The 27095-nt window shown below is 40.9% G+C and overlaps 1 protein-coding gene across 2 annotated transcripts in view; it reads right to left on the bottom strand.

Annotated features, from left to right (window-relative positions):
• Positions 1-24380, bottom strand: part of SERBP1 (SERPINE1 mRNA binding protein 1) — a 34353-nt gene extending 9973 nt beyond the window's left edge. Inside the window, exons 1-8 of one of the 2 annotated variants that reach the window (XM_030572012.1) lie at positions 23873-24380; positions 19101-19254; positions 18032-18178; positions 17815-17910; positions 16520-16594; positions 9086-9263; positions 5377-5424; positions 330-500 (exon numbers count right to left, since the gene is read on the bottom strand). In XM_030572012.1, the coding sequence (XP_030427872.1) occupies positions 330-500; positions 5377-5424; positions 9086-9263; positions 16520-16594; positions 17815-17910; positions 18032-18178; positions 19101-19254; positions 23873-24266 (1263 nt within the window). In that variant the 5' untranslated portion in view covers positions 24267-24380. The remainder of the gene's footprint in view (positions 1-329; positions 501-5376; positions 5425-9085; positions 9264-16519; positions 16595-17814; positions 17911-18031; positions 18179-19100; positions 19255-23872) is intronic. The other variant, XM_030572013.1, reaches the window with a different exon arrangement.
• Positions 24381-27095: the final 2715 nt, after the last annotated feature.

Raw genomic sequence — 27095 nt, 5'->3', positions numbered from 1 at the left:
ATACATGTATATCAGATTCCAAGGCCAGAATGGACCACTGATCATATAGTCTGGCCTCCCATACAACATAGGCCATAGAACTTCCTAAAAATAATTCCTAGAAAGTATCTTTTAGAAAAACACCCAATCTTGATTTAAAAATTGTCAGTGATGGAAAATTCACCACAACCCTTGGTAAACTGTTGCAGTGGTTAACTACTCATGTTAAAAATAATGGCATCTCTAAAAATGGCTGAGATTTCTGAAACTTTATGGTTTACTAACCCAATTTGCTGGGAAAGAGACTGTTAAAAAGAAAAATAATTTGTGGATCTAAACAGATTACTTACCTTGTCAGTTCTGCCACGCCCAGGCCTTCCACCACGCCCCCGGCCACCTCTACCACCTCTGCCACCACGTCCGGGGCGACCAAGGTCTCCAAAATTGATCTCCAGCTGGGACGTAATATCATTTGCTGGTTTACGGAAGTGATGATCCATTACAGAGTCGTCAGCATGAGCCTAAAATTAAAATGAAAGCATCCACCACCACTTAAAATATATTCTGATTTAAGGCCCTGCTCCTACAATCTGTTATCTATGAGCTTAGCTTTAAGCAAGTACACACATATGCTAGGTTCACAGTCTAAGATAAAAAAAAACGGCAGGTTCTTCTCCTTGTGAGAAATAGATCAACTTTGTCTGAATAATACAGACATTCCACTAACATACAAGCTAGCATACAGCAAAGGAAACATTTACCAAAAGAACTTTAAACGGAACACACTGGGCTATTCCTAGATCTTTCTTGTATTCCATTAAAGGAACAAGAGCTGATTTAGCTTTTCTGAAAACAGAAGTGAAAGATTTTACTTAACATCCATATCTTTCTCACTAAAAACAATAAAAAGGCAACACTGAATCTCATTTTCTATTGTTCTCTCCTTCCTCTTCCAGGACTCCTACTAGTTCTATATTTCAATAGTTATTCATTCAGTGTCAATAACTTTTGCATATTTAACATGACTCCTTTTTAACTTTCTCTATTTGCATATCCCTCTGTACTAAAGCCAAGAAAAAAAATTTTTTTTTATAGCTTCACCCACCATACCGTTGTCCCAAATGGCCAATGGATTAGATTACACGATATACTGCAACCATAATGGCAGCTAACATACCATGCTTAAAGAAAGAACAAATTGGTATCACAAGCTATAGTGAAAATTACACAAGAGCCCTAACCTTGTGTCATATTAGTGCATACAAAAAAAAAAGTCATCTCTGGAGCTAGTTGGCCCTCAAGGTATTCAGCATTTATTGTGTTGAGGAATCCTAATTTCCAGCACCAAAATGTATATTGGCAAGTCTGTAAGGCTTGGGGTGTTAATAACACCCCCTCCCAATACAGTTAACCATTAAAAAACAAAAAGCCAGTGGGAAGTCTAGAAAACTATATCAACATTACAAAGCCATTTCTGTGCATCTTTTTTGAGCTGGTTTCCTGAAATGTGCTTACTATAACTGAAAACTTAACCACCTACCTGAAGAGTGAGTTTTATCAAAAGTTAGCTTATTCAAAAACAAATTTTATCAGAATAAAGAACCATAAATAGCAATTGTCAGTTAGCATCACTTAACATTAAATAATTTAATTTCAAAGAAAACATAATCCCCCTTTTTTGGCTGAAGTTAAAATAAATGTTTGTCGACTTCAGATCAATCATTTCCTACTATGTTTTTTTTTGGGGGGTGGGGTGGGGGAGATGATTCAATTATTGCAATAAATACACATTATGGCTTGAACAACCAGAGGCTGCATAGCACATTAGAAAGTGAATCTATTTTTAGATAACTGCGGTAGCACATAAAAGCCCCACCATGAGGATCAAGGAAGGCCTCATTGTGCTAGGCTCTATACAAACATATATGAAGATACTGTCCCTGCTCAAAAGAACTTACAATCTAATTTAAGACACACTAAGAAAAGAGAAAAAAAACAGGAGGGAAATGAGGGCAATAGTAATAAGAACATATGACTACACTGGCACACTTTATGCATGGCTTGGGATACGTCTACGGGTAATGATCGATCTATCGCGTCCCCAAACCCTTCCCGTCGATTCTGGAACTCCACCAGGGCAAGAGGCTGCCATCGATCCTGTGCGATGAGGATGCGAAGTAAGTCCATCTAAGTTACGCCGACTTTAGCTACACTATTCTCATCGCTGAAGTTGCATATCTTAGATCGATCCCCCCACCCTCAGTGTAGACCAAGCCTGAATGTTTCCACCTCATTTTGAAAGCTGTTCTAAGTATGAACAAACATCAGCAATTCTCTCTGGCACTATCTCACCATTATCAGCTGATGATTTCCTGTAGGCATCACAGCAGAAGTGGGTCTTGAGGTGGGTTGTGAAAAATAACTTTATGGACTATCTCAGGGAGGTGGCTTCTGTGTATAAGCCATAGTATGAAAAAGTAAGAGGGACTTATGAAAGATGCAGACAAGGAGACACTTAGGACACGTCTAAACTACGGGATTATTCCAATTTTACATAAATCAGATTGTATAAAGTCAAGCGCACGCGGCCACACTAAGCACATTAATTCGGTGGTGTGCATCCATGGTCCGAGGCTAGCGTCGATTTCTGGAGCGTTGCACTGTAGGTAGCTATTCCGTAGCTATCCCATAGTTCCCGCAGTCTCCCTCACCCCTTAGAATTTTGGGTTGAGAGCCCAGTGGCTGATGGGGCAAAAATTATTGTTGCGGGTGGTTCTGGGTAAATGTCGTCAGTCATTCCTTCCTCCGGGAAAGCAACGGCAGACAATCATTTTGTGCCCTTTTTCCCTGGATTGCCCTGGCAGACACCATAGCACGGCAACCATGGAGCCCGTTCAGCTTTTTTTTTTTTTTTTTTTTTTTTTTTTTTACACACAGTCACCGTATGTGTACTGGATGCCGCAGACAGAGGCGATACTCCAGCGCTACACAGCAGCATTCATTTGCTTTTGCATGATAGCAGAGATGGTTACCAGTCGTTCTGTACCGTTTGCTGCCAGTGTAATTTGGCAATGAGATAACGGTTATCTGTCCTGTGCTGTCTGCTGCTATCATGGGTGCCCCTGGCTGAGATCGGCCGGGGGAGCAAAAGCAAAACTGGGAATGACTCCCCGAGTCAATCCCTCCTTTATGGTTTCTAGAAATATAGTCAGTCCTGCCTAGAATATGGGGCAAATGTACTAGAGAAGCAGTGTATCAGAGAGTACAGCTGCTCTATGTCAGATCCCGCAGAAATGATGAGCTACATGCCATTCACGGGGGATGCCCCTGCAACAACCCCACCTGTTGGTTCCCTCCTCCCCCAACCTTCCTGGGGTACTGTGGCAGTGTCCCCCCCATTTGTGTCATGAAGTAATAAAGAATGCAGGAATAAGAAACACTGAGTATTTAGTGACATAAAATGAGGGGGAGGCAGCCTCCCGGTGCTATGATAGTCCAGGCAGGACATTAAGCAGTGTGGGGGAGAGGAGCCCAGCATCCCACTGCTATGATAGCCCAGGCAGGACATTAAGCAGTGTGGGGGAGAGAAGCCCAGCATCCCACTGCTATGATAGTCCAGGCAGTACAGAATCTTTTCTTTTCACGTGAAAGGGGAGGGGGCTGATTGAAGCTCAGCCCCCAGTTGCTATGATGAAGACGGTTACCGGCCGTTCTGCACCATCTACTGGGAATGATCGAGAGTCATTCCTATTTTCACCCAGGCGCCCCCGGCGAGCCTCACCTGAAGCCAGCCAGGAGCACTCACGGGTTGATAAAAAGGACGGTTACCAGTCCTACTGCATGTCTGCCACCAGGGATAGGAGAGGAGCGGATACTGCTCTTCACTGCTGCAGCATCGCGTCTGCCAGCAGCATTCAGTAGACATAGGGTGACATTGAAAAAAGTCAAGAAACGATTTATTTCCCTTTTCTTTCATGTGGGAGGAGGGGGGAGAGAGTAAATTGACGAGCTATTCCCTGAACCAAGCTGGACAATGTGTTTGACCCTACAGGCATTGGGAGCTCAGCCAAGAATGCAAATACTTTTCAGAGACTGCTGTGAACTGTGGGATAGCTGGAGTCCTCAGTACCCCCTCCCTCCCTCCCTCCATGAGCCTCTGTTTGAGTCTCTGGCTTCCCATTACACCTGTCACGCAGCACTGTGTAGCCTGTAGATTTTTTTTTCAAACGCTTTGGCATTTCGTCTTCTGTAATGGAGCTCTGATAGAACAGATTTGTTTCCCCATACAGCGATCAGATTCAGTATCTCCCGTACGGTCCATGCTGGAGCTCTTTTTGGATTTGAGACTGCATTGCCACTCGTGCTGATCAGAACTCCACGCTGGGCAAACAGGAAATGAAAATCAAAATTTTGCGGGGCTTTTCCTGTTTACCTGGCCACTGCATCTGAGCTGAGATTGCTGTCCAGCGCGGTCACAGTGGTGCACTGTGGGATACCGCCCGGAGCCCAATACCGTCGATTTGCGGCCACACTAACCCTAATCCGATATGGTAATACTGATTTTAGCACTACTCCTCTCGTTGGGGAGGAGTACAGAAACCGATATAAAGAGCCCTTTATATCGATATAAAGGGCCTCGTAGTGTGGACGGGTACAGCGTTAAATCGGTTTAACGCTGCTAAAATCGGTTTAAATGCGTAGTGTAGACCAGGCCGTAGGAAGCAAAGGGTTGCAATTCTGTGGGGAGTAAACATTCTAGTTATGAAACCGTCATACATGATACACAGCAAGGCACCAGGCACGGAGAGAAGAATTATACATCATATATTTATATGCTCTATTGTTATTAAATTTCTTGCATATAAATGTTTTCATCTATTGATTAGCTGATTAAGGAGGTCACATCAAAACATACTTGTTCACAAGCTGAATATTTTTGGTAGAAAGTGATGCATCAAAGAGCGGGGATCGGCTTATAAATGGGTCGACACCAAAATTTGATGATTTTAAACTCTATAAATGTTCAATTCAATGATTCCAATACTTTTTTTTTTTTTAAAAAACCTGGAGCATCTGCAGGCATGCAGCCCCTCAGCTCTCATTGGCTGGGAACAGCAAACTGCGGACACAGGGAGCTGAGGGGCTCCATGCCTGTGAACGCTCAAGGTAAACAAAACGTCCAGGCCCGCTAGTAGCTTAGGCGAAAGGGTCACGAGCCAAAGTTTGCCAACCCCTGAAATATAGTGTCACCTTATAAAAGAGTCAGACAGTTATTGCTATTTTTACGTAACCATCTTTTTTTTTGGGGGGGGGGGGGGGTTGGCTTATAAACGAATGGGATAATGAACAAGTATATACAGTAAATATCACTAATTACAGCTATACAGGATCAAGTACCTCATTTGACTCCAGCGGACTTCCCGGCATTTCTGTCATCCCCTTTGTCTGATGCAAGTTGTGTGTCCACACCAAAGGTATAAAAACAAAAAGAAGAAATGAGACTCCATTACATACAGAAATACCAGGCACTAAGGTTAAGTGAACCCACTGAATACATATGCCACTGAGTACATGAGACAACAAAAGGCTACACAAGTACCCACAAAGAGAGAAAGGCTGCGTACAATTGCAGATTTATGGAGTGATGTATCTTGACTCAACAGTGGTCAAATTTAAAATACCACAACTGCAAACCCAGCGAGGAAACAAAGATGCAAATTCACATCTCAGCCGCCACAGTGAATGGTACAGTACAAGAACCTAAGATGCTGTATTAAAATATTGCTCATTCGATAAAAAAAAATCTACACTGTTTGGATTCGTGTGTCACTGTTCCAACTGTAAGGCTGATATAAGAAATCTTGTGTTTTTCACAAAGGGTCATACAAAAAAACCCAGAAAAAGTTTACAAAGAGGACTTATAGTTTTCTGAATTTTCAACGGTATCAGATTTTTTCCAACAAACAATTTAAAGCTTTTTCAGGTACCTCCCATCACACCATCTCTCTCACTATGAAAATCAGGACAGGCAAGAAAGCTTGGAAGCATAGCAAACAAACAAACAATCTGTATAGCAAACATGTACGATATGGACTGATTTGCCAGCAAGCAAGTCTTTCACCAGTAAAACTATTTAAACCTGAAACTTTAAATCCTTTTTACAATGCAATTTACATTTTGATTTTTCAGCTACGTCAATAGAATTTGCATATTTGACAAAGTAAAACAAATCTGAAGAGAAACATTTGAGATTTATTTTATGTCACATAATCCAATTTCATGAGTATTGGATTTGGATCAAGATTCCCAAAATTTAACAGATCTCATCTTAAATCTAACAATGAGAGCCACTTTTGAGTGAATTTTACTAGACAACAACCGGTTTTTTTACTGTTTCATGGAAAATCTGAAAAGGATAGAACAGCTAAATAAATGCTTGGCTGTAACTCCTTGAAAAAGCAAAAAAGGAAATAGAGGTTGGTATGGGGGGCAATTCTTAAACAACTTTAAGGCAGATGGCGAGCACTGGACACTTGAGTCCTCTATCCTTAGAGACTCAGGGTGGCACTTTCCGACCAGTTATCTCAAAACATATTTGAAGAGTTGAAAACTGTTCCATCATCAAGCCCATTCAATCCCTGATTACTCTACTGAGACTATCAATTGAGGCACATTGCAATCTGTATTGTCCATAACAGTCCAGATCTGTATTGTCCATAACAGTCCAGAAGGACCTGGACTGAAACCTCAAATTTGTATACAAGCCAAACCACTATTGGATGGCAACTTTTGATTGCTATTGACCAGAGCAAGGTTTGCACCAGTGACCTAAACATGAATTATTCCATATCACTTCATCAGATTCCATGGTTGATCAGGTGGTATGAACGAAGGAGGAACAGAAATAGCACGAAATATCGATTTCTGGATTCTGTTTGACCACTTTTGGATTATTGCACTCCTTAATCTGTTGGTAAAGAGCTCATGCAACTGCTATTCTGGACTTCTATGTTATGAAAAGCTCCCCTTCCATATTTAGCTAACAAAAATCTATCTCCCTTCTTTGAATCAATGACAAATCAATACGGATGGGGAGAGATCTGTTGAGCTGAAATACTGAGTCTTTATGTAAATTTTTAAAAATTAAAAATTGCAACTCCAGAAAACAAGACAGCAACTAATGAAGATAAAAGATATGGTATGTATGTACCTTTGCATGCGTTCAACAGTACTGATGCAGTATTTTATCCTTATTTTATTCTTAGAGGAGACAACAACATTCAAGTCTCCCTGGCCAGATACCACACTGATCTGGTTTAGAGAAAAAGGTTCCAGATTGTCTGCACAAATTCAAGAGCTGCTAAACTTCCAAAACCATATTAGATTACCTATATGTTTGTGTGTTAAGGCAAATAAAAATCAATCATCTAACGGCAATTAGAAAATTCTCTCTCTCTCTGCCACTAGCTCTGAAGGAATTATATAGTCTATATGCCCTGGAAGTCAGTTTTTCCTAGTATCATCTCATCATTCTCCACTTAGCCTTTCTAGCAAGAGCTGGGCCTTACAGAAACAAATTAACCCATGAAATTATTTTTTATTTCTGTTACTGTAGCATTTAGGAGTCCCAGTGATGGATCAGACTCTCAATGTGCTGGACAGTATATAAACATAGAACAAAAAGACAGTCACTGCCCCATAAAATACGGACTCCCAATGCTGGCATTCCAAAAGGCTTTTCAGAAGAGTGAATTTGTTTATTTCTATACTGCGAGGCAAAATTAAAACTAAAAAGCAAAAACCTGTATTTTCTACTGCTGCCATACGCATCCAAGAGTTTTTATTGACAAATTTTAAATATTTTTTAGTTTAAGTAAAATGGCAAGTACTGAGTCCATAATAGCACATAGATCTAAGCACTTATCTAGCCACAATCACAGTATTATCCAAGTACTGCCTAGTCTCAGAATGTATTCTGAGACAAGAGGCTAGTATTAGTACCCTCATTTTAAAGGTGACGAACTGGGCCTACAGTGCTCATCTATTCATATATGCAGTTTAAATTCTATGAAAAATAAACTCGGTTTGTGTTCTTAAGAGTGACAGATGTAAAAAGTTGGAGGGCATCAATTTATCCAATTAGAAAAACTAAGGAGAATAATTACAATTTACTGGTTTAGTGGGAGTCGGTGCAAACTTGGCTTGTCACAGACCACGTCACTCATCCTTTTTTGAAGCTAATAATTAAAACAAAGACCAGCTAAAAAGCCCCTGAATGACTGTTTGCAAAGCTGTTTTAAACCATTGTCTAGAAAATGACGCAGTTTAAAGCTTCAGGAGAGGAAGCAAATTCAAAGGAATTTGCATCTGTGAAGCTTCTAACACCAGTGTGCGAGATCTGATAATCTGCTAGATATTGTGAGGATTGGATACTGTGATTTGTCACAACACAGGATTGTCCTGCTTCTGATTCATAAAATAGTTACTAGAATGAACATTACAGAAAAATAGCAAGTACTCCGTGGTTTCTTTAATTTAATATTCTTTACAGGCACTCTAGGTAGCACTGCAAAACATCGACGTTATAAAATTAGATGTTACATTAGATTTTAAGATGTTTCAGACAGGGTCTATATGTTCAGACACATTTGTACAGGGCCTACTACAATGAGCTCGAATCCTGACTGAGACCTTTGGGAATGACAGTAAGAATAAAAAAATCACTGAACGTATTATTTGATACTTGATCAAATTCCTTTCAAAGTTTAATCTATAATTTGTTGAAATGGACTTACATGTTGATACGGTCAGGTTTTATTTTAAATGCTCAAAAAGACCTTCCTCATGAACCTATCAAAACTGCAGTACCTCTCCAGAATTTTAACACCTTACTTTTGTAGCTAAAAAAGAGACAGCCCAGTAGCTGAAACTGACTGCACTAAACATTCTTTTACTTATGCTGCTTAAAAATGTTAGTAGCTGCTTTTAAATAGCAATTTTATTGCCATAATCTGTGTCAAGAAGTAAAATCTGCAAGTCAAACAGTAAATATATTTTAACAGCATGAGACCTAGGCACTTTGGAATACCATTAAGTTTTACTTTACCTCCTCACTCTTTGACTTATGGAGAACAAATCCTTTTTTCCATTGCCCATCAGCACCCTCATTTGGTTTACGGATGTTGAATTCAACTTTTGCACGATCCTTATTCTGAATAGCTTTCCATTCATCCAGGGTCATTTCTTTTGGGCCTTCTTCCTTAACCTCTTCCACCTCATTCTCTCTGAATGAAATTCATTTTTATTATGATCACTTAATTTCTATTCATTAAATATTTTAAATAACTATGCATAGCAAATCCAAAAACAGTGCATCAGTATCAGAATACAGGGGAATTCATTATGTCAAAGATTTCGTAGTAGTTATTAGGATACAGTAGAAAACCTTCAGAACTCTCTGCCTTACAGAAAGGGTATGTTGCTTTTCAAAAGTAACAATAAAAACTCAGCAACAGCAGAACAAAGTGCCTCTGAACAACAAAATGGGAATACAGCACAGTAAACAGTTTCAAGTTGTAAGGCCCAACGTATTCCTATACCCATTAATTCTATTTTTCACAGCAAATGAGATTTTTACCTTTTGACATGGAATCGGTTTTTCAGATGTCCCCTAGCAGATGATGAAAATAAGACTGGGATGGCAAGCAAATTAAGTGAGGGGCACCATCATATGCTGTTCTTAGTCTTAGCAATTTTTCAAATACGTATTTTAATAATTTTGTTTCTTCATTCAATTTCTAATCTTAAAATGCACAATGGTTTACACTTCCACCAGATCACAGTTATAGTCTCACCTGCCTTGAAACAATAACTGTAAACAATTTATGACCTGATTCTTAAGTTTTGCAGTTTCACTCACTAAGTGTCTCTGATCTCTTCCAAAAAACAAACAAAAAAACCCCACCACCCCTATTTTGTAACTTAAATAAATACTCGGTCACTGTGTTGAGTCACTGATTGTGCTAATCACCCATACTGAGAACACAAATGCTGTACCTATTTCACCTATTATGTTTATATGGGTCAAATGATACCACTAACATTCAGTATTTACATTTCATTGGACTTCTTGGGAGAATGGTGTACATAGGCATATGTAAGATACTATAAAAGCATCAAGTAAATGAGAAAGTTTCTTGTTATTTAGCAACCTTAATTTTTGGTGTGATAACGGAAAGGGGTTTTTTTCTGTTAAACAAAGACTCAGACTTAAGCACTCAGCTGAAGCGGTTCAGCTGTTTCAGAGAACAAGGTTATGGAAAAAGAAGTTTGGCCATGTTAAAAAACTGTTTTCAGCTACTCTGCTGAGAAGCCCTACTATTCCATGCTTTGGAGGAAGGATCTGAAATTTGGCAAAGAGGATCACCCAGGTTTCAGGAATGTGCCTTTTGCCATCTCTGTGAAAATTAGCCCAATGTGGAAAGATATGAGCCTCCAAAAAAATCTCCATTTTTGCACATGTTCAGCAAAGACTTCTTTACAGTTTGGCAGCTACATTCTCCAAACATTCGGTATGCACTCAGCATGCTCCATTTCCTCAGCACAGCTCCTGAGATCAGACTGCATGTGCCATCCCCAAAGAGTAACTAAGCATGCTGCCTCTAGGGGCACTGGAACTAAAAAACAGGAATGTCTGCCTTGCACCCTCAATACCACTTGGTGCCCACGCAGCATGGATGGAAAAGGAAGAAGTTCAAATGCAGGAGGAGGAGAAGGGAAGTGATGCTGGGCAGATAAGAAAAAAGCACGGGGAAGATGACTAGAGGCAACAAGGAGCAGCGGGGAAGGGGACAGGAGCAGAAGTGGCAGGTAGACATGGGGGAGGTGGGGGGAAATCAAGGGCAAAAGGGTCTGTAACCACTAACGCACACTCTCTTAGGGCATGCTTACATCAACTTAACTATGTAAGTGTACACATGACAATGTTCCTCCTGCCATCGTAACTTGCCTGCTACACCAACCTAGTAAAGCCACCTCGACAAGAGGAGTACAGCTTAGGCTGATGTAGTTTGGGTGATGCAGTATCTGTACACTGTCTGCCGCAGGGAGTGGGGAGCTGAGAGCCCTGGCAGTAGCTGGCCTCCAACTGGGAGCTCCATGGGGAGTTGAGAACCTGGGTAGCAGCCAAGCTTCCGGCTTGGAGCTTGGCACCAAGCCGAGAGTTCAGGCTCTCGGTCCCCCACACTGCCCCTCTTCAGTCAGTGCAAGCACTCCTAATGAGGACACGCACTACACACAGAAGGACATCAGCGTGGACATGAAAAACTGAAGCAATTACTGCAGTGTTGTAAGTTGACCTAAAGCAGGGCTGACTTAACTTTGTAGTGTAGACGTGCCTTTAGAAAACCTAGAATTGATTTAATTATTCCTGAGTGAACTTTCTGTTACTCTCTAGCAAACAGCTGTGAAACCCACTAGCAAAGTGTCTCCCCATCTCCTTCTAATGGCAGGTACACAACCGTCTTCCATTATCAGTTACTTTATTAGCTCAAGCAGGAGAGGACTACTGTGAATTTAAAGATCCCAACCTGCTGATGACACATGGGTAGGGTTGTCAATATAGTTCCATATTATTTTTTTCTGTCAAGTTTTAAGCTTAAAAAAAATCCGCTTAGGAAACTGCATCCAGAAATCATGTTAAAAGAACATTAACGTGACAAAGTCAAGCACTCAGAAGTTAGGAAATTCCAAAATTAAGTTTGCTTGTACAGCACTAGCCCCTCTTGTGCATATGCATTATGATAATGTATTTAATTACATGATCACATATTTTCCCCCTTCTGACCCAGCCTCATTTAACACAAGATGGACAGCACTCACTGATAAGGAAGATATTCAATATATCTTTATTCTTTATTTTTAAATCAAATTCTGTGCTGAAAACAGTATCATTAATTTCTTCTGGGCCCTTTCTATAGTGTTTATGATAATATATTGCTTTACAAAACATGAAAAATTTTATCTTCACAACACTCCTGTGAAGTGAGGTAGCATTATATCCATCGAGACAGATATTAAAGCCAAAACTGTCAGAAATGTAAACTAATTTGGGGCATCAAATTTTTTTATTTTAATGTATTACCTCATTTACATTTAGGGCCTGTTTTTTCATATTACTTTGTTTTTTATAGCACTTTATACATTCAAAAGAGAGCACTCATTTACAACAGTCGTGCTCACAACTGCTGCAACTCAGACCCTGGGGCCTGGTCTACATGGTCGGGAGGGAATGGATATCGATCTAAGATACGCAACTTCAGCTACGAGAATAGCATAGTTGAAGTCAACGCATCTTAGATCGAATTAAAATTATTTACTTCGAGACCTCGCGGCACAGGATCTACGGACGCGGCTCCCCCATCGACTTTGCTTCTGGTTCCCGCACTGCTGGAGTTCAGCAGTCAACGGGAGAGTGATCAGGAAAATCTAATTATCGCGTCTAAACTATGTGTGATAAATCAAATCCCCAATAGATCGATCGCTACCCGCCGATCCAGCGGGTAGTGTAGATGTACCCTGGTTGTCTCATGGGGTAACCAGAAAATGAGAAACCTAGGACTGCCTATGAAAATTTTTGTTTTCATGACTTGCAGAGCCAGGGATAGAACCCATCTTTTCAGGGCGGCTTTCAACAGTATTAATCACATCCTTTCTCTACTTGCAGTTCCGTGCCTCATTCACTGCACATCTTCCAACTTCCACTACAAACAAGGTAGGGGTCCTTACAGACAACTACAAAACCCTGATTCATCCCCCAGAGCACAGCCTGTGCATGAAGCAAGGGTCGTGTGTTCTTGTCATTTCACAAGAGCGCCAAATTAAGGTTTCACAGGCAGCCTTAATTCTGGCGTTTTCTAATTTTGAGGGCTTGATTTTGCAACCTTAATGTTCTTTTAGTGTAGGTTTTTTGGCTGCAATACATACTGCCATTGAATCAGACAGCTTTGCACCTCATAAATCAAATACACAAGCGACTAGTCTCTTCCTCCAGCACTGGAAAATTCTCTAGAAATACAAAAAGCTACAGTAAGTCACTGCACTGGCCTTTTCTAACAAATACCAGTAGGTCATGATGTGCGTAAAGAGGGACTTTTAGAAGTTATTAGCACTCAAGCCAGGATTTTCTCAATTCAAGTATATTTCTCCCCTGTTTGTTCATGCTACGCTGAAGTCATCAGTTGTGGCAATCAATTCCTTAATATCATACGGCCATAGTGGTTTCAATATGAGATCAATCAGAAGGAGAAAATTTAATTCAAAAGGTCTTTACTTACAACCAAAGGAATAAAAGAAAATAATAAATTTGTGCCAAAGTAGTTTGGATTTGTTTAGTTTTGCCTCCCTCGTCTCCATTTCCAACAAGAAGTTTACCAAATACCTCATTCTAAACTTTTAAAAACCTCAGAGAGCTTTCTATAAAACCTCTCTCATTAACAAGAGGTAAATAACTTTAATTTGGTAGTTTAAAGAACATTTTTAAGTAAAATAAGTAAAGTAAAATAATGTTGAAGTGTATGATCATGCTTCCAGAGTGCTGAACAAACATTTAAAATAAACCTAACGTAAATAAATGAGTTCAGCGTAAACTCCAAGATATATATAGCTCTGTACAAACAGAAGCCCTATTTATGTGAGATCACAACATCAGTCCCCACTTACCCACATCATCTCCATTCTCATCCAGACAGTTCTTATGCTCCCACTCAAGCCTGTTTAACCAACCATCTCTTATCTTCTTTGCATTATTCCCAGTTTCCATGCTGTCTCAGATGGTGGGGGCAGCCTCCCAATGGAAAATTTCCCTTCCAATCTGTTCCATGAAGCTTATGTAAACTAACATCCACAGTTAACTTTACTGATCAGTGCCTGAGTTATCCTGGGACAAATAGGTAGAAGGTGTCTCTTCTGTTGGTATCCTGCATATTTTACTAATGGAAAGTGCTACTACACTACTACTACTACTACACTACTACTACTACATGCTATTTAAACAGATTACAAATTGCTATTCCAATTCAGGGTGAAATTCTACGTAAACCACCCCAATAGAAACACATCCTAATTCAACAAGAACACTAATAAACGTATTTACTGCTCTCTGAAGATGTATAGCAGTGCGTGAGCTTGCAAACTTACTTTCTTATTTTCTATCCCACCCATCTTTTACCTAAACTTGAACATATTAAAATTACTAGACTTCTTTCTCCTACTTTAGCATTCTATACTCCAGATCTGCTTCAAAGGTACCTAAGCTACTCGATGTTGCAGGGGAAACCTGGTTTTCATTAAATGCAGCTCACCTGAGATTCACACTAGTTTGCTACTCAGCATGCTGGAATAGGATATTACTCCAATAACTTCCAGGAGAAGCAAAAAATTGTTTGATCAACTCTTAAACATATTTAATATTAGTAATTAGTCCGTTTTGGTTTGAAACACTTATTTTTAAACACAAGGTTTAATGATGACAAACTAAGCTTCTAACATGTCCAGTAAAATATGCTTAACATTACAGCTATTGAAATTAGTGGTTTTAGTTTAACATAATTGTTTTCCTATAAAGTATATATTGAATGCGATTCTGGGAGGCAAATGCAAGACTTCCATGTGACTCACACTGTAAAAATGATTTTCAACATGAACCAGACAAACTGTTTAAATAGCTTTAACAAGTAGTAATGGACTCAGTACCAAAACTCCAATTACATCAATGTAATTATTTTAAATAAATAATTTATCAGTAATGTTTATCATACTATTGCTCTCAACACTGATTTTTCAAAAACTCTGTTCTGACTTACTAGTTGGGCATTTTGGATGATGTCAAGAGCTACATTTGGGTAAAGAACAAAATGTTAACATTTAAAAGGTATTATTAAAGCCACAAACAGAAGCATGCAGTTTCATTCATCCACTCAACTTCACATCAAGTGTTCCAGACAATCTGTTTTAAAGAACTTTTCTATATTAACAACTGATTTATCATTTTGGGTAGTGGGAATCTAGTGCATCATACACACAGTTCTGCAGAAAATGTAGTTATCTGTAAACCCTCCCTGTTGGGTGGATCCCTACTTCTAACCCTGAGTAAGTCTCCCTTCCACAGCAGATTTGTGTGTTACTGTTGTGTTGTTTTAGGGGGCAAATCTCAAAACACCAACATGCAGTAAGTGGTTAGACTGAGCCAGAAATCCTTGGAAATGCATCACATACACTCGTCTCAGGCTCTGGACGACAAGTCAAGATGTTCCGCATCCTGAGCACTTCCCCGCCATCCCTAGTGCACGGGAAATCTGCTGGTGGATCCACTGACCCCACTTCTGCTCACCTACATACTAGAAGGTGAGGATCTTCACCAAAACAAAGATGCATGGGACATGAGACAAACCACACTTCTGCTGTACCAGAGTCTTCCACAGCCTTACGGGGCAAAATCTGGCCTTTAATATTCAATCTAGGAACGGACGAGGACGAGGACAAGGAATGGAGCACTTGATGATTACTTGTTCTGTTCATTTCCTCTGGGGCATCTGGCATTGACCACTATTGGAAGACAGGATACTGGGCTAGATGGACCTTTGGTCTGACTGTTCTTATCTAAATTTCCTCACTGAATAATAAAACTTTGTCCTCCTCTTTATGATTATTCACAAAGTCATTAATGAGAAAACTGACTGGTACTACATCCCTTCTTAGAATTTTCTTAGACAAATGTATACTTCAAGTTACCTTCTAATCCAGTTGTCATTTCTTATGATATTGTCACATGGAACCGTATCACGTGCCATACTAAAAAATTGACAAACTACATCTCATTACCTTATCAGAGTTTAACATTACGTTTTCATGAACCCCATGTCCCACTACTGATTATCTTGTTTCCTATAGCCACTTGCTTTTATTCAACCAATCCAACAGGTGTTAAAAATCACTGATTTCCAATTCTCTGGGTCCCTCTTTCTTTGAGGGTCAAGTTAAATTAAATTAAAAAGTAGTCACACATACACACAGCAACAGAACTGGGGAGACATGCAGTATTTTCAGAAGTCTGGCCATCATCAATACAACTATTTTGGAAACCCAAAAGTAAAAAGAATTGCTGTCTACCAACTACCTCCTCCTGCGTAGTTACTCTGCTCAGATGTGGCTGGGTAGCTTTCAAGTTTGTTTGTTTTGATTTGAAGATCTTATTTTGGAAGCATATTAAAACTATAATTTAACAGATTACTAGCAAAATAAATCTGAAGGCAGCTTAGTAGTTGATGAACCATTAACATGTAAACATCTAGAAATAAAGGTAGTTTAGAACATGCCCCTCTTCTCCCCAGTCTTTAAACAGTACTGTGACCATTTACATATCTGTGGAAGAAATGCCAATGGCACCATGGCCAAAGAACCCAAGAAACTAAAAAGTAAAATAGCTAAAAAATGGTACATGAAGAATTGAATTGAAGAAAGTTGTAAAAAGAATAGTACTCACTTATTCTCAGAATCAGCAGGTGGGTGTTCCTCTCCTTCTGGTGTTTCCTCGGTCACGTTTGACTGATCCAAATCACTGCAATTAAGAGATTTTTCTTCAAACCAGCACTTAACTGTTTAAAACTATTAAGATGTTACCGAATCTCTAACTCAGACTCACTTAACAGTCATGAGTACAGCTACATTTTAGTCACGGGTATTTTTAGTAAGCCATGGAGAGGTCACGCACAGTAAACAAAAATTCAAGGCCTGTGACCTGTCCATGACTTTTACTATATACCCCTGACTAAAACTTGGGGAGAGTTGGAGAGGTGCAACTCGGGAGGGTGGCCTTGGGGGGCTGGTTCCCTACCTTGCTTCTGGAAAGCAGGGACCCTAGCTTTTAGCGCCACCTGCTGCCTCCACTCTGCCTCAAGCCCTGATTCTACAGCTCCCACTGGCTGGGAACTGTGGTCAATGGAAGCTGCGGGGGCAATGCCTGCAGGAGCTGAGGGAAAGGAGTTGCTGTTGCCCTTCCAGGGAGTGCTTCCTCAACCCCCAACAGGTAAGCAACCCCCAACCCCTATCCCCAGCCCTGAAACCCCCACACAACCAAACTCCTGCTGCTCGGGAAGGGTGGGGGCCCCCCAAGACTGCCCTAGCAGCAGCTGGCACACCTGGCCCAGAGGCTGCCCAAGAAGTCACGGAGATCATGGAATCCATGTCAAACACAGAGCCTTAGTCATGAAGTTAAGTTTTTCTCACTATTTCATGAAAAACGTGAGTCTCTTTATAGATTTAAGAAGGCCAATTGCTGCAATTTTCTGGGCAGTTTTCCCAAGTCTTTTATTGCTCTTAGTATCAATCCCCTTTACTTCAAGTATCCTGCCCCTTCCTCAGATGTAAAACTGACCCAGGCAGAAAACTGAGGACTAGAAAGACAATGAAGCCCTTGAAAAAGTGTAGATGTAAAATGATGCAAAGTGACAATCACTGCTTTTCAAAGAGTGGAAAAGAAAAACATCAGTTTAAACTTAGAGTCCAAAGTCCAAGTAACCCCAAATATTACTAGCAAGTTATTAGGTAACTTTTTGCTTGTCACGTATTAATAAGGTTTCAAAACCCATTTTAAGAAAATAAACTAATGCTGTTTCCACTAACACCGGAGACTTAAAAACTCCCACCAAAAAAAATACAAATTCCAGAGAGGAAACTACTTTTTTTTTTTATATTTTATAAACAGTGGAAACAAGGGGACCTGTTTACATTTTTCTAATTTAACATTTTAAAAGTTTCAAATAGTTACGGATTACTAACGTTAGCTCATCTTTGACGGTTCCCCAGTTGTGTGATCCGCTGCCACCACGTTTATCCTCATGCTTTAGGCCACTGAAATGGGAATGTGAGAGAGAACTAACAAAACTGAGTTAACATAATAGTGTCTTCATACAGAAATTCAAAGGCAAATTAAGAATTGTATTCTATTAAAGGCTAGTGAAAAACACAATAAGAAGAGTTTACATTTAAGACTTACGATCTATCACTTCCACTATGCCTGTCAAATTCACGCTTGCCACGGGAGTCAAAGCCATCTCCTCTGCCCATTCCACGTCCACGACCACCACGTCCACCTCTTCCGCCTGGACCACCACGACCACGCACAAGTCGGTCAATAATGGGTCTATTATAGAACAGAGGCCATTAAATATACATTTCCAAAATGTAAAGTACAGCTCACAGAGCCTTTCAATATATTTGTTTTTAAACTCTATGCTGTTTACCATTAGTCGAATATAAACATCCATTTACGAATACTACCATCTAATTACAATATGAAAAAATAGCACTTTAAATGCAGCCCAAGTTCTAGAATCTTGAAATAATGCTTTAAAAAGTCAACTGCATACCTTATCACATCTCATAATCAACCATATTTTTGTAAGCAATACAATAAATATCACAAGAACCACATATTCTCTTTAATAATGGTCGTTCTCCCCCAGCTTATTTCTTTAAAAAGTAATGATATTTTCATTAGAGTACAATTGCTTAAAAATTATAATACCTGGTGGCACTATATTTAAAACACACAATTCTGGAATTCATATAACTTGGGCCTTGTCTACACACAAGCTGCACTGGTCTAACTAAAATCAGTTTGAAAACCTCTAAATAAACTGACAGAATTCCCTGTATGGACATACTTATACTGGCTTAAAACTTGATCTACAGGTTTAGCTTTTGACTGTAAATTGACATAAGCTAAACTGATTTAGACCTATAATAGTGTCCTGACAGAGTTCTGCACAAGTTCAAAAAAACAACACCTTTGGTTAAAATCAGTTCAACTGTGTCTTTAGACTAGACCTTGGGTCCACAGTAATCTGGATCAAGTATATAAAGAAAGTCATGCAATAACGATAAAGATCGTTATTCTACTTTGCATGATTACAATCTTTTCTGATGAAGTTAACAAAATTAAGATACCAATATTCTGACCCAACCAGCTCAAAGATTTTATTAATTTTGTACACCAGTAGAGGGAAATAAGAGTACTGACCCAAATCATCACAAAGATTGTTTGCAAGATGAAAAAGTCTTACTTATCCACAGAAAATTCCCCTCCTTCACCCTTCTCTTCAGTAGGTTTATCGAATCGGCGTTCACGAGGCGGTCGTCTCTCCTGTCTCCTCTCAATAGGCTTGCCTTCACCCTGAGGCTGCTGTTGATCAGGCCGTCTGCCGATTCGTCTTATACCTAAAATAGCAGACAACCTGCATCAGCAAATTATTGAGCAACCAAGAAATCATGACTCCACCAGCACAAAGGCAAAAACACAATACAGAATTGACATTCAGGTTTTACTTTCAATCTCCTGATGGCCAGGGGTTTGGGAGGATTTCCTTTTATAAGTAATGTTTCGTCCTTTTACTACCACAATGTATCAGCTTGTGGCTTTTTTTAATTGGCTCCTGGAAAGCAGGGGGAGGGGTCAAGAGAGTCAGGGGTGCACAGCAGGGCCACCAGTCCCAGACTGCACGCCGAGGAGATCTAGTCACATAGAAATTGGGGTTCTTAGGGATTGGTTCATTTTGGCCTTGTTTTCAAATGAGATTAGCTTGATTTTTCCCTTACTGTGAGGTCAGGGTGCTTATTTACCACGTGAAAGTTGGCAACTGTGCTTTAGATGTGTCACTGCTTTGGAGCACATTAGAGAAAGTAAGTTAGCATCTGCATCAGATGCACTAGAGCTCTGCTCTGAGGTGTGGATGGATGAAAGTGCCTTTACATCATCTTTCTGCTCCATCCTTACTCATCCTAGGACTGGTTAAGTGGCTGGGGATTGCCAAGGTCCCATGTGCTCTAACCAAGCATCCTCCTACCCCAGATATTATTGTTTGCTATTTGTATTACTGTGCTGTGTAGACATCCTACTCACAGACAGAGACCCCACAATGATATACAATGGACACACTTTTCCCTCTGCCTACCAAATGGTGTAGAACCAGCTATTCTGGCTCTGTGACAGCGAAGGATTCACCCAAACCATTACAAGCTTTAGGAACACTTTGTGCCACCAGCATAAGTTATTTTCTCCCTGCAGGAGTTCACTTTTCCCACTCCCATTTGCAGGTCAATTTTAAAGGGCTATTACCAGTTTTTCACTGTGGGATGTCTGGAGGACTCTAAATGGACAATTGTATGGTACTGGTCTTCCAGAAAAAGTTCGCTTACTGCTCTTTAGAATGAAAACAAGTCAGTTCACCATAACAAATTTGTTATTAGCTTGTTTCCCACTCTGTCATTATCTTCCATAACAAGCCAAATCATTTCAAAGCAACAGAAACAGCTTGATTTCTATGTTTCTCTCCAAACACATTCTAGTTAGAGAATTTTAGATATTTCATTTCCCCATTTTACGCTACTAAGGTTATTTTCATGAAAAAAGAACCTTTGTTTATTGATATTAATATCCTCTTGCTTTTCGCTCCTTATGTGGAACTAAGTTAATTGATATCTTTAAAACTATATTATGTCATAAAGATCATTATGACTTCATAAGTTATGATCAGAAGGGGCAACAACGCAAGGAAAAGGAAACTCTGCTTTTAAGCAAATCTCTTTTGTATTGCAAAGTTCAGAATGCTAAGAATATACAGAGGCTGGTTTAAAATAAAACATTTCCATGAAACATCAGCTGCTTTAACATAAAATCAAAACAAGCAGGAAAATAATGTATATCAACACTAGAAAAAAGCAACACAATTACTGAAACCAGTAAAAAAATATATATATACATATGATTAAAAATTATGATTCAGCTTTGAACACAATAGCCATATTCCCTATGAACCTACTGTTTTGTAGGCTCTTATTCATAAGAGTCAAACCATGTTGTCTTTGATCCCAAATTTAAAACTGCCAAATTTCACATTCTATTATAAGCCAACTGAACAACCACCTGCAGAAAAAGCAATGCTATATTTGGGTGGAGTGATAAAAACTACCACATTTGTAATGATATCCAAGCCAAACAAACACACACAAATGACTTTCCTACCCTACAAACATATTTTCAAGTCCCTAAACTCTTGCTAAATAATCCTTTTCCATATGAAAAGATGGAAGTTAAACTCACTGATACTTACTTTAATAAAACTCTTCGGAGGAAAGGAAGTATTATCCCAATTTTACAGATGCACAGGTGAGGCAAAGAGAAATTAAGTGACTGGTCTCAGGCCACAAAGGACATATGTTGCAGAACCTGGAACTGAACTTAGATCTCAAAAGTCCAAATTAAGTGCTTTCAGCTCCAAAATCCTAATTTCTAGCAGCCTTTTTTATGAGTTTCTGAAGGTGCAGTTCATCAGCACTTACAATTTGAGACTAATATATTGGGGAGGCAGTTTAGACAATGTTGACTATTTATGACTCACGTTTGTATTTACACATGTACTAATATACAAATTTATCCTAGCATATAAAATTAAGAATGCTATTAAAAGTGAAATAAAACATTTGTATTCTAAAGAAAATCAGTAATGCTTACAAACTTATGAGTGAATTTTTCCTTAATACAATATGCCACATTTTTAACTCCCTCTACCTTTATTATTTCACAGAATGGACTTGCCCCTGTTGATCAGGAAGAAACAAAAAAGTCAGGCCCTTATAATATGACAGTTGTCTTAAGGGTCAAAATCTTACTGTTCTGCAGCTTTAATGTATTACCCACATTTAAAAATCTATTTCATGAGAGAAGACAGAGCAAATTTATGATAGCTGGTCTTTCAAAAAAGCTACCGGATTAGTAACTGTCAGTTGGTATTTTCTGAACCTGTTATTCCACGGCTCAGAAAAAAATCCAGCTACCAGACTTTGATGTGCAAGATGTCCATAGGCCCAGAAAACACATTTTTTATTTTTATTTCCTATTTTTCCTTCACAAAAGATGCTTTACTTAGTATTTCCTTGGTTAAAGTGACATTTTGTTAAAGCTATTCTTGCTCTTACCAAAAGTTAAAAAAAGCACCCAGAGACAATATTGCAATATACTTTTTCTTAAAAAGAAATGCAATGTGTTAATCTTTAGCACTGTAATTATTTCTCATCTTCTGGGGAGTAAGATTTTTAAGAGCTCCTTTAGTTTTGGTTAAGTCGTAATTATCCTACAAGTTTGCCAAACAGCTCTTTATCCAAGTATTACCAAGCACTTTCAATACACTCAAAAATTATATGAGCATTACATATTTAGGCCACAATCTATCAATCATGCATGTGCTGAAGTTTATGCACATAAATAGCCCTCTATCACTGTCCTGCTAGGGTACCTTTGGCAAATATCTTCCCTCCCTATGCCTCAGTTTTGACATCTGTAAAACAGGGGAAAATGATTTACATGCCAATAAACTATTCACACAAAATTAAGTTGTTGTTGTTTTTTTGCAGGATCAACCCATAAAAAAATAAATCAAAGATATTAATTTTAATGTCACTATATTTTTGTATTCCTTCACTTGTTCATAAGAAAAATTAAACTTTATTATAGTCCACAGAAATTTTTACCATACACTCAAATAAATTTAACTTCAGCAGTAACGCATCTGAAAGACAATGTACTTTTATTACTAATCTCAAGCCAAATTCAAATGATTCTTTAAAAAACCAAAACAGTATTTCAGAATGAATCTGAAAGGCTATAAACTAATACTGAAAAGAACCCAGAAGAGTGTTAAATTTACTATTAAATGGGACATGTCTTTAGAGATGCAATTTAGGCTTAATAGACGATTATTATTAAGTCTCTAATTCGTATTCCCAAATGATTCCTTACTCACACCTCTCTTACCAGTTCGGTGAGTACTCCACTTCAACAATGAAAATTTTACCACAACTGGGTCCAAACATACAAAAATAAAGACGACAGATGCACCACAAATTAAACGGCTCCATTTTGAGCTTCCCAGCCAGCGGAAGGCGGCGGCAGATAGCTTCGGCTACTGCGTTAAGGGAAGGGGATCGACAACATCCTGAAAACGCACGTGGCTCAGGTATAATAATTAGCTCAGCTTCACTAACACTAGCGCGCGGCTACGATGCTTTGATAAGTGATGCAACTCCCTTTGGAAAAACAGACTCGGCTGATGTTCCGTCCCAACACTTGAAGCGTGCCAAGCCTCCCCGACACGCGGCTGCCATCCCACCCAGACCCTTATCGTTAACAGGGACATCCAGCCTTCAAACGTCTGTCGGTGCAACGCTCCGGGGCCACAAGTACTGGGTAACATACAAGCACCAGCCGGTCTTACTCAATTCTCTTTCCTAGCCCTGCATAGGTGGGTCACCCCAGGCCTCCTCCACCCATCCCCAGCAATTAACATTGTTAAAACGCCTTCAGCCCACCCCCTCACCCCCACTTGGATGCAGCACCCTCCTTCCCAACAAACATGTGCGACAGGCCTCACTTCCCCCCACGTGGGTAGAGAAGCAGCGGCCACGACCTGCAACTACCCCACCCCGCCACCCCAAGGAGCAGGTGGTGTCTCGGTGGGGACCTAGCAGGGGCTGGCCCACCTGGGGCTTTAGTGACTCCAAAGTTCAGCCTGAGCAGCCAGGCCGCGAGTGGGGGTGACGGGCTGTCACCCAGCGGCGGCAGCTCTCCCCACTGCGGGGGGGTGGACACCGCTTGTCGCGACACATCTGCAGGCCCAAGGGGGGTTAGAGACTCCGAACCCCGCATCAGGGGGTACAGCCTCCCTCCCCACTCCAGCGCAGGGAGCGCTACCGCAGGTCTCGCGCCTGAAACTCCCCCCGCGGCGGTCCCGCCACCCTGGCGTATTTGGGCGCGGGCCGCATGGGCCGCCTCCCCGCTCACCTTCCTTCCTCAGCGGCGCGGCGGGCTGTCCGCTGCCCTCCTCCCTGCGGTCGCCGGCGCCCCCGGGCGAGGCAGCGAAGGGGGGCAGCGGGTTCTTGCGCTCTTTCTGGGACTCCCTGCGCAGCTGCTTGGCCGCGCTGCTGCTGCCGCCGCCGCTGCCTCCCCCAGCCTGGCCCGAGCCCCCGCCGCCGACCCCGCCAGAGGAGTTGGCCTGGGCTGCCTGCCCGCTGCGGGCCCCGCCGCCGCCGCCCCCTTGGCTCCCGCCACCGCCGCTCTCCTTCCTCCGGCTCTCGGCCGCCCGCAGCACCTCGAAGGGGTCCGACTCGTCGTCAAAGAGCTGGTCAAAGCGGTTGGTGACGACGCAGCCGAACCCTTCTTGCAGGTGTCCGGGCATGATGGGCCCCTCTCGGCGGGATCCTCCTCCGATGCTGCCCAGGCCCCAGCCCCCTGCTCGCGATACCACACAAGATGGCCGGCCCCAAAGAGACCCGCTTCTCTTCCGGCGCCAGGAACAGCCGGGGTTTGCCGTGCGCAAAGCATGGCGGGAGCTGGAGGCGGCCGACCGCGACAGGAGCCCGCGCACGTGGAGGGGCGGGACTACAATTCCCAGTATGCAGCGCAGGCCCCGCGTACGTTGGGGGCTAAGTACGTGTGTTGTGAGGGGTGGCGCACACGCGCTGGTGTGTGGCGAAAGGAGGCCAACGCAGAGCTGGAGCGGGGGCCCGGCCGGACACCTGTGTCGCCCAGGCCCAGCCTCCCCCCGCCCCCGCTGCAACGGCTCCCCAACAGGGCCGCCCACGTGGGCCAGGCCTCCCCTGCCCCCAGCGCCTAGCGCTGTGCTCATGGTGGCGGGGCAGCTAGTTGCTGTTGTGAGGGAAACAAGGCCCCGCACAGCCCAGCCTCCCTGCTGCTGCAGCCAGGACCGTTATTCATACTTGGCTCCCCCTCACTTTAAAGGGTGTTCACCGCCTGTGCAGGAAAGAGCCACGGATCAGCCGCCCTCCCCTGCCCCCCTTCCCAGTGTATTACCATAAACAGGATTGAACACTGATAGGTTTCATCACTCTGATCTTGGTTACAACCAACAGGAGTCCACACTGGAGCTGAAACTGTCCTAGCCCCTGTTGTGTTTGAACACAGATGGGTCCTGCTACAGGGACACCTACAGCTTTTAAAAAAAAAAAAAAAAAAAAAGGCAAAAGTGATGTTTGGTTTCGATTGTTACAAGGTTACTATGAGTGAGTGAAAGGGGGAAATATACTGTGATTAACAATGTGCACCTGAGGGCACCTTGGGGCCAGTTTCACTGTGCACTTGTTTCTCCCTCACCTGTTGTGAAAGAGAGACACTTTTAATCTGACTGTAAACCCTTCCAAGTTATGGGGCAACTCAAATTTGGCCTTGGTAAAATCATGCTTTTAGAAAAGGTAGAAGTGTTTTATAGGTTTGTTTTAATGCCAGTATAAAGTTACTTTAAAACAAAACTTTGGCTGCAGTATTACCTCACTCATCTTGTCTGTTTGTAACCCAGACATTTAATGGTTTACAATAGGAGAAATAAATTGGCTTTGAACCTAAGTGAAACTATGCTGTTCAGATTTTTCTACTTTCAAGCCTGACAAGATTTAATTGTTTTTTAAATTGACAATTTTTAAGTCTCCATTTTACTTTGTACCTTTTTTTTAAAAGCATAAACTTGTCAGCCTTCTCAGCATGGACAATGAAAGTCTATTTTTTAGGTGTTAATAACTAAGGCTCCGCTTAAACAATGAACTCTGCACCATACTGTCCCCTCTTGAAACTCTGTGCAAACAGAGGTTTGCTCATATGGCTCTCTCTAAACCTGAAATGGGCTCCACAGCTGACATATATGTAACACATCCATTAACAATATGATCTGAGCTATGTCATTAACTCTACCTACCATACTGCTGGTGTGATGGCTGCCATCTTCACCAACCTAGAGATTGGTCCAGGGATCTCCAGAGCTGAAAGCAGGAGTCTTGGCAACTTGAGCTATGTGCTGTAGATAAGTGCTGTAACATGTTAACATCTTCTGTTACACATGAGATGCCATCTGTGCTCATAACACACACTGACTAGTGCCAGCAATGCCCCTCTGCCATGTACATTGGCCAAACTGGACAGTCTATGCAAAAGAATAAATGGACAAATCAGACGTCAAGAATTATAACATTCAAAAACCAGTCGGAGAACACTTCAGCCACGCCGGTCACTCAATTACAGACCTAAAAGTCACAATTCTTCAGCAAAAAAAAACTTCAAAAACAGACTCCAATGAGAAACTGCAGAACTGGAATTAATTTGCAAACTGGACACCATTAAATTAGGCTTGAATAAAGACTGGGAGTGGATGGGTTATTACACAAAGTAAAAACTATTTCCCCATGCTAATTTTCCCCTACTGTTACTCACACCTTCTTGTCAACTGTTTTGGCCATCCTAGTTATCACTACAAAAAAGTTTTTTTCTCCTGCTGATAATAGTCCACCTTAATTTATTAGTCTTGTTAGAGTTGGCATGGCAACACCAATTTTTTCCAGTGTGTGTGTGTGTGTGTGTGTGTGTGTGCGCGCGCGCGCTGTATTTTCCACTTCATGCATCTGATGAAGTGAGATTTAGCCCACAAAAGCTTATGCCCAAATAAATTTGTTAGTCTCTAAGGTGCCACAAATACTCCTCATTCATTTTACTGATCAGTGGGTTACACTAGCAATAATCAGAAATGTATCAAAATTTAATTGTTGAAATGGAAAAACTTCATGAATACAGGAACTGCCTTAAATAGATGTTGCCAAGGTTGGTAAATCTACAATTAAACCTATTTTTTAAAACATTTTTGCAAGTTACACCACATTTTAATGAATAAAAAGCACATGCCTGAAAGTTATTCAGCATCTTAAGTACTTTAAACCAAAAGAAAAAATGACTTAGTATTAACATGGCTCAATAATCACAGGGGCTACAGTAATATAAATATCAAGCAATAAGCAAAATCCAAGTAGTTGATGCACTCTCAATTCATATCTAAATGTGATATTTAAAAAAATATATCCATGTCAGCTACCTACTCAAAACACCTCATTACAGGCCCAGTTCGTACCCAAAGATAAGGAGTCAGTAGAGAAACATTGCATTTCAGGATTCCACTGTGGGTGTGGAACCATTTATAAAATATTCTTCAGCTATCCTTCCAAGGACA

This window comes from Gopherus evgoodei, chromosome 8, assembly GCF_007399415.2.
Source record: "Gopherus evgoodei ecotype Sinaloan lineage chromosome 8, rGopEvg1_v1.p, whole genome shotgun sequence".
Taxonomy (NCBI): Eukaryota; Metazoa; Chordata; order Testudines; family Testudinidae; genus Gopherus; species Gopherus evgoodei.
The sequence above is the reverse complement of the archived record's forward strand: the minus strand, read 5'-3'. Positions and strand labels throughout refer to the sequence as shown.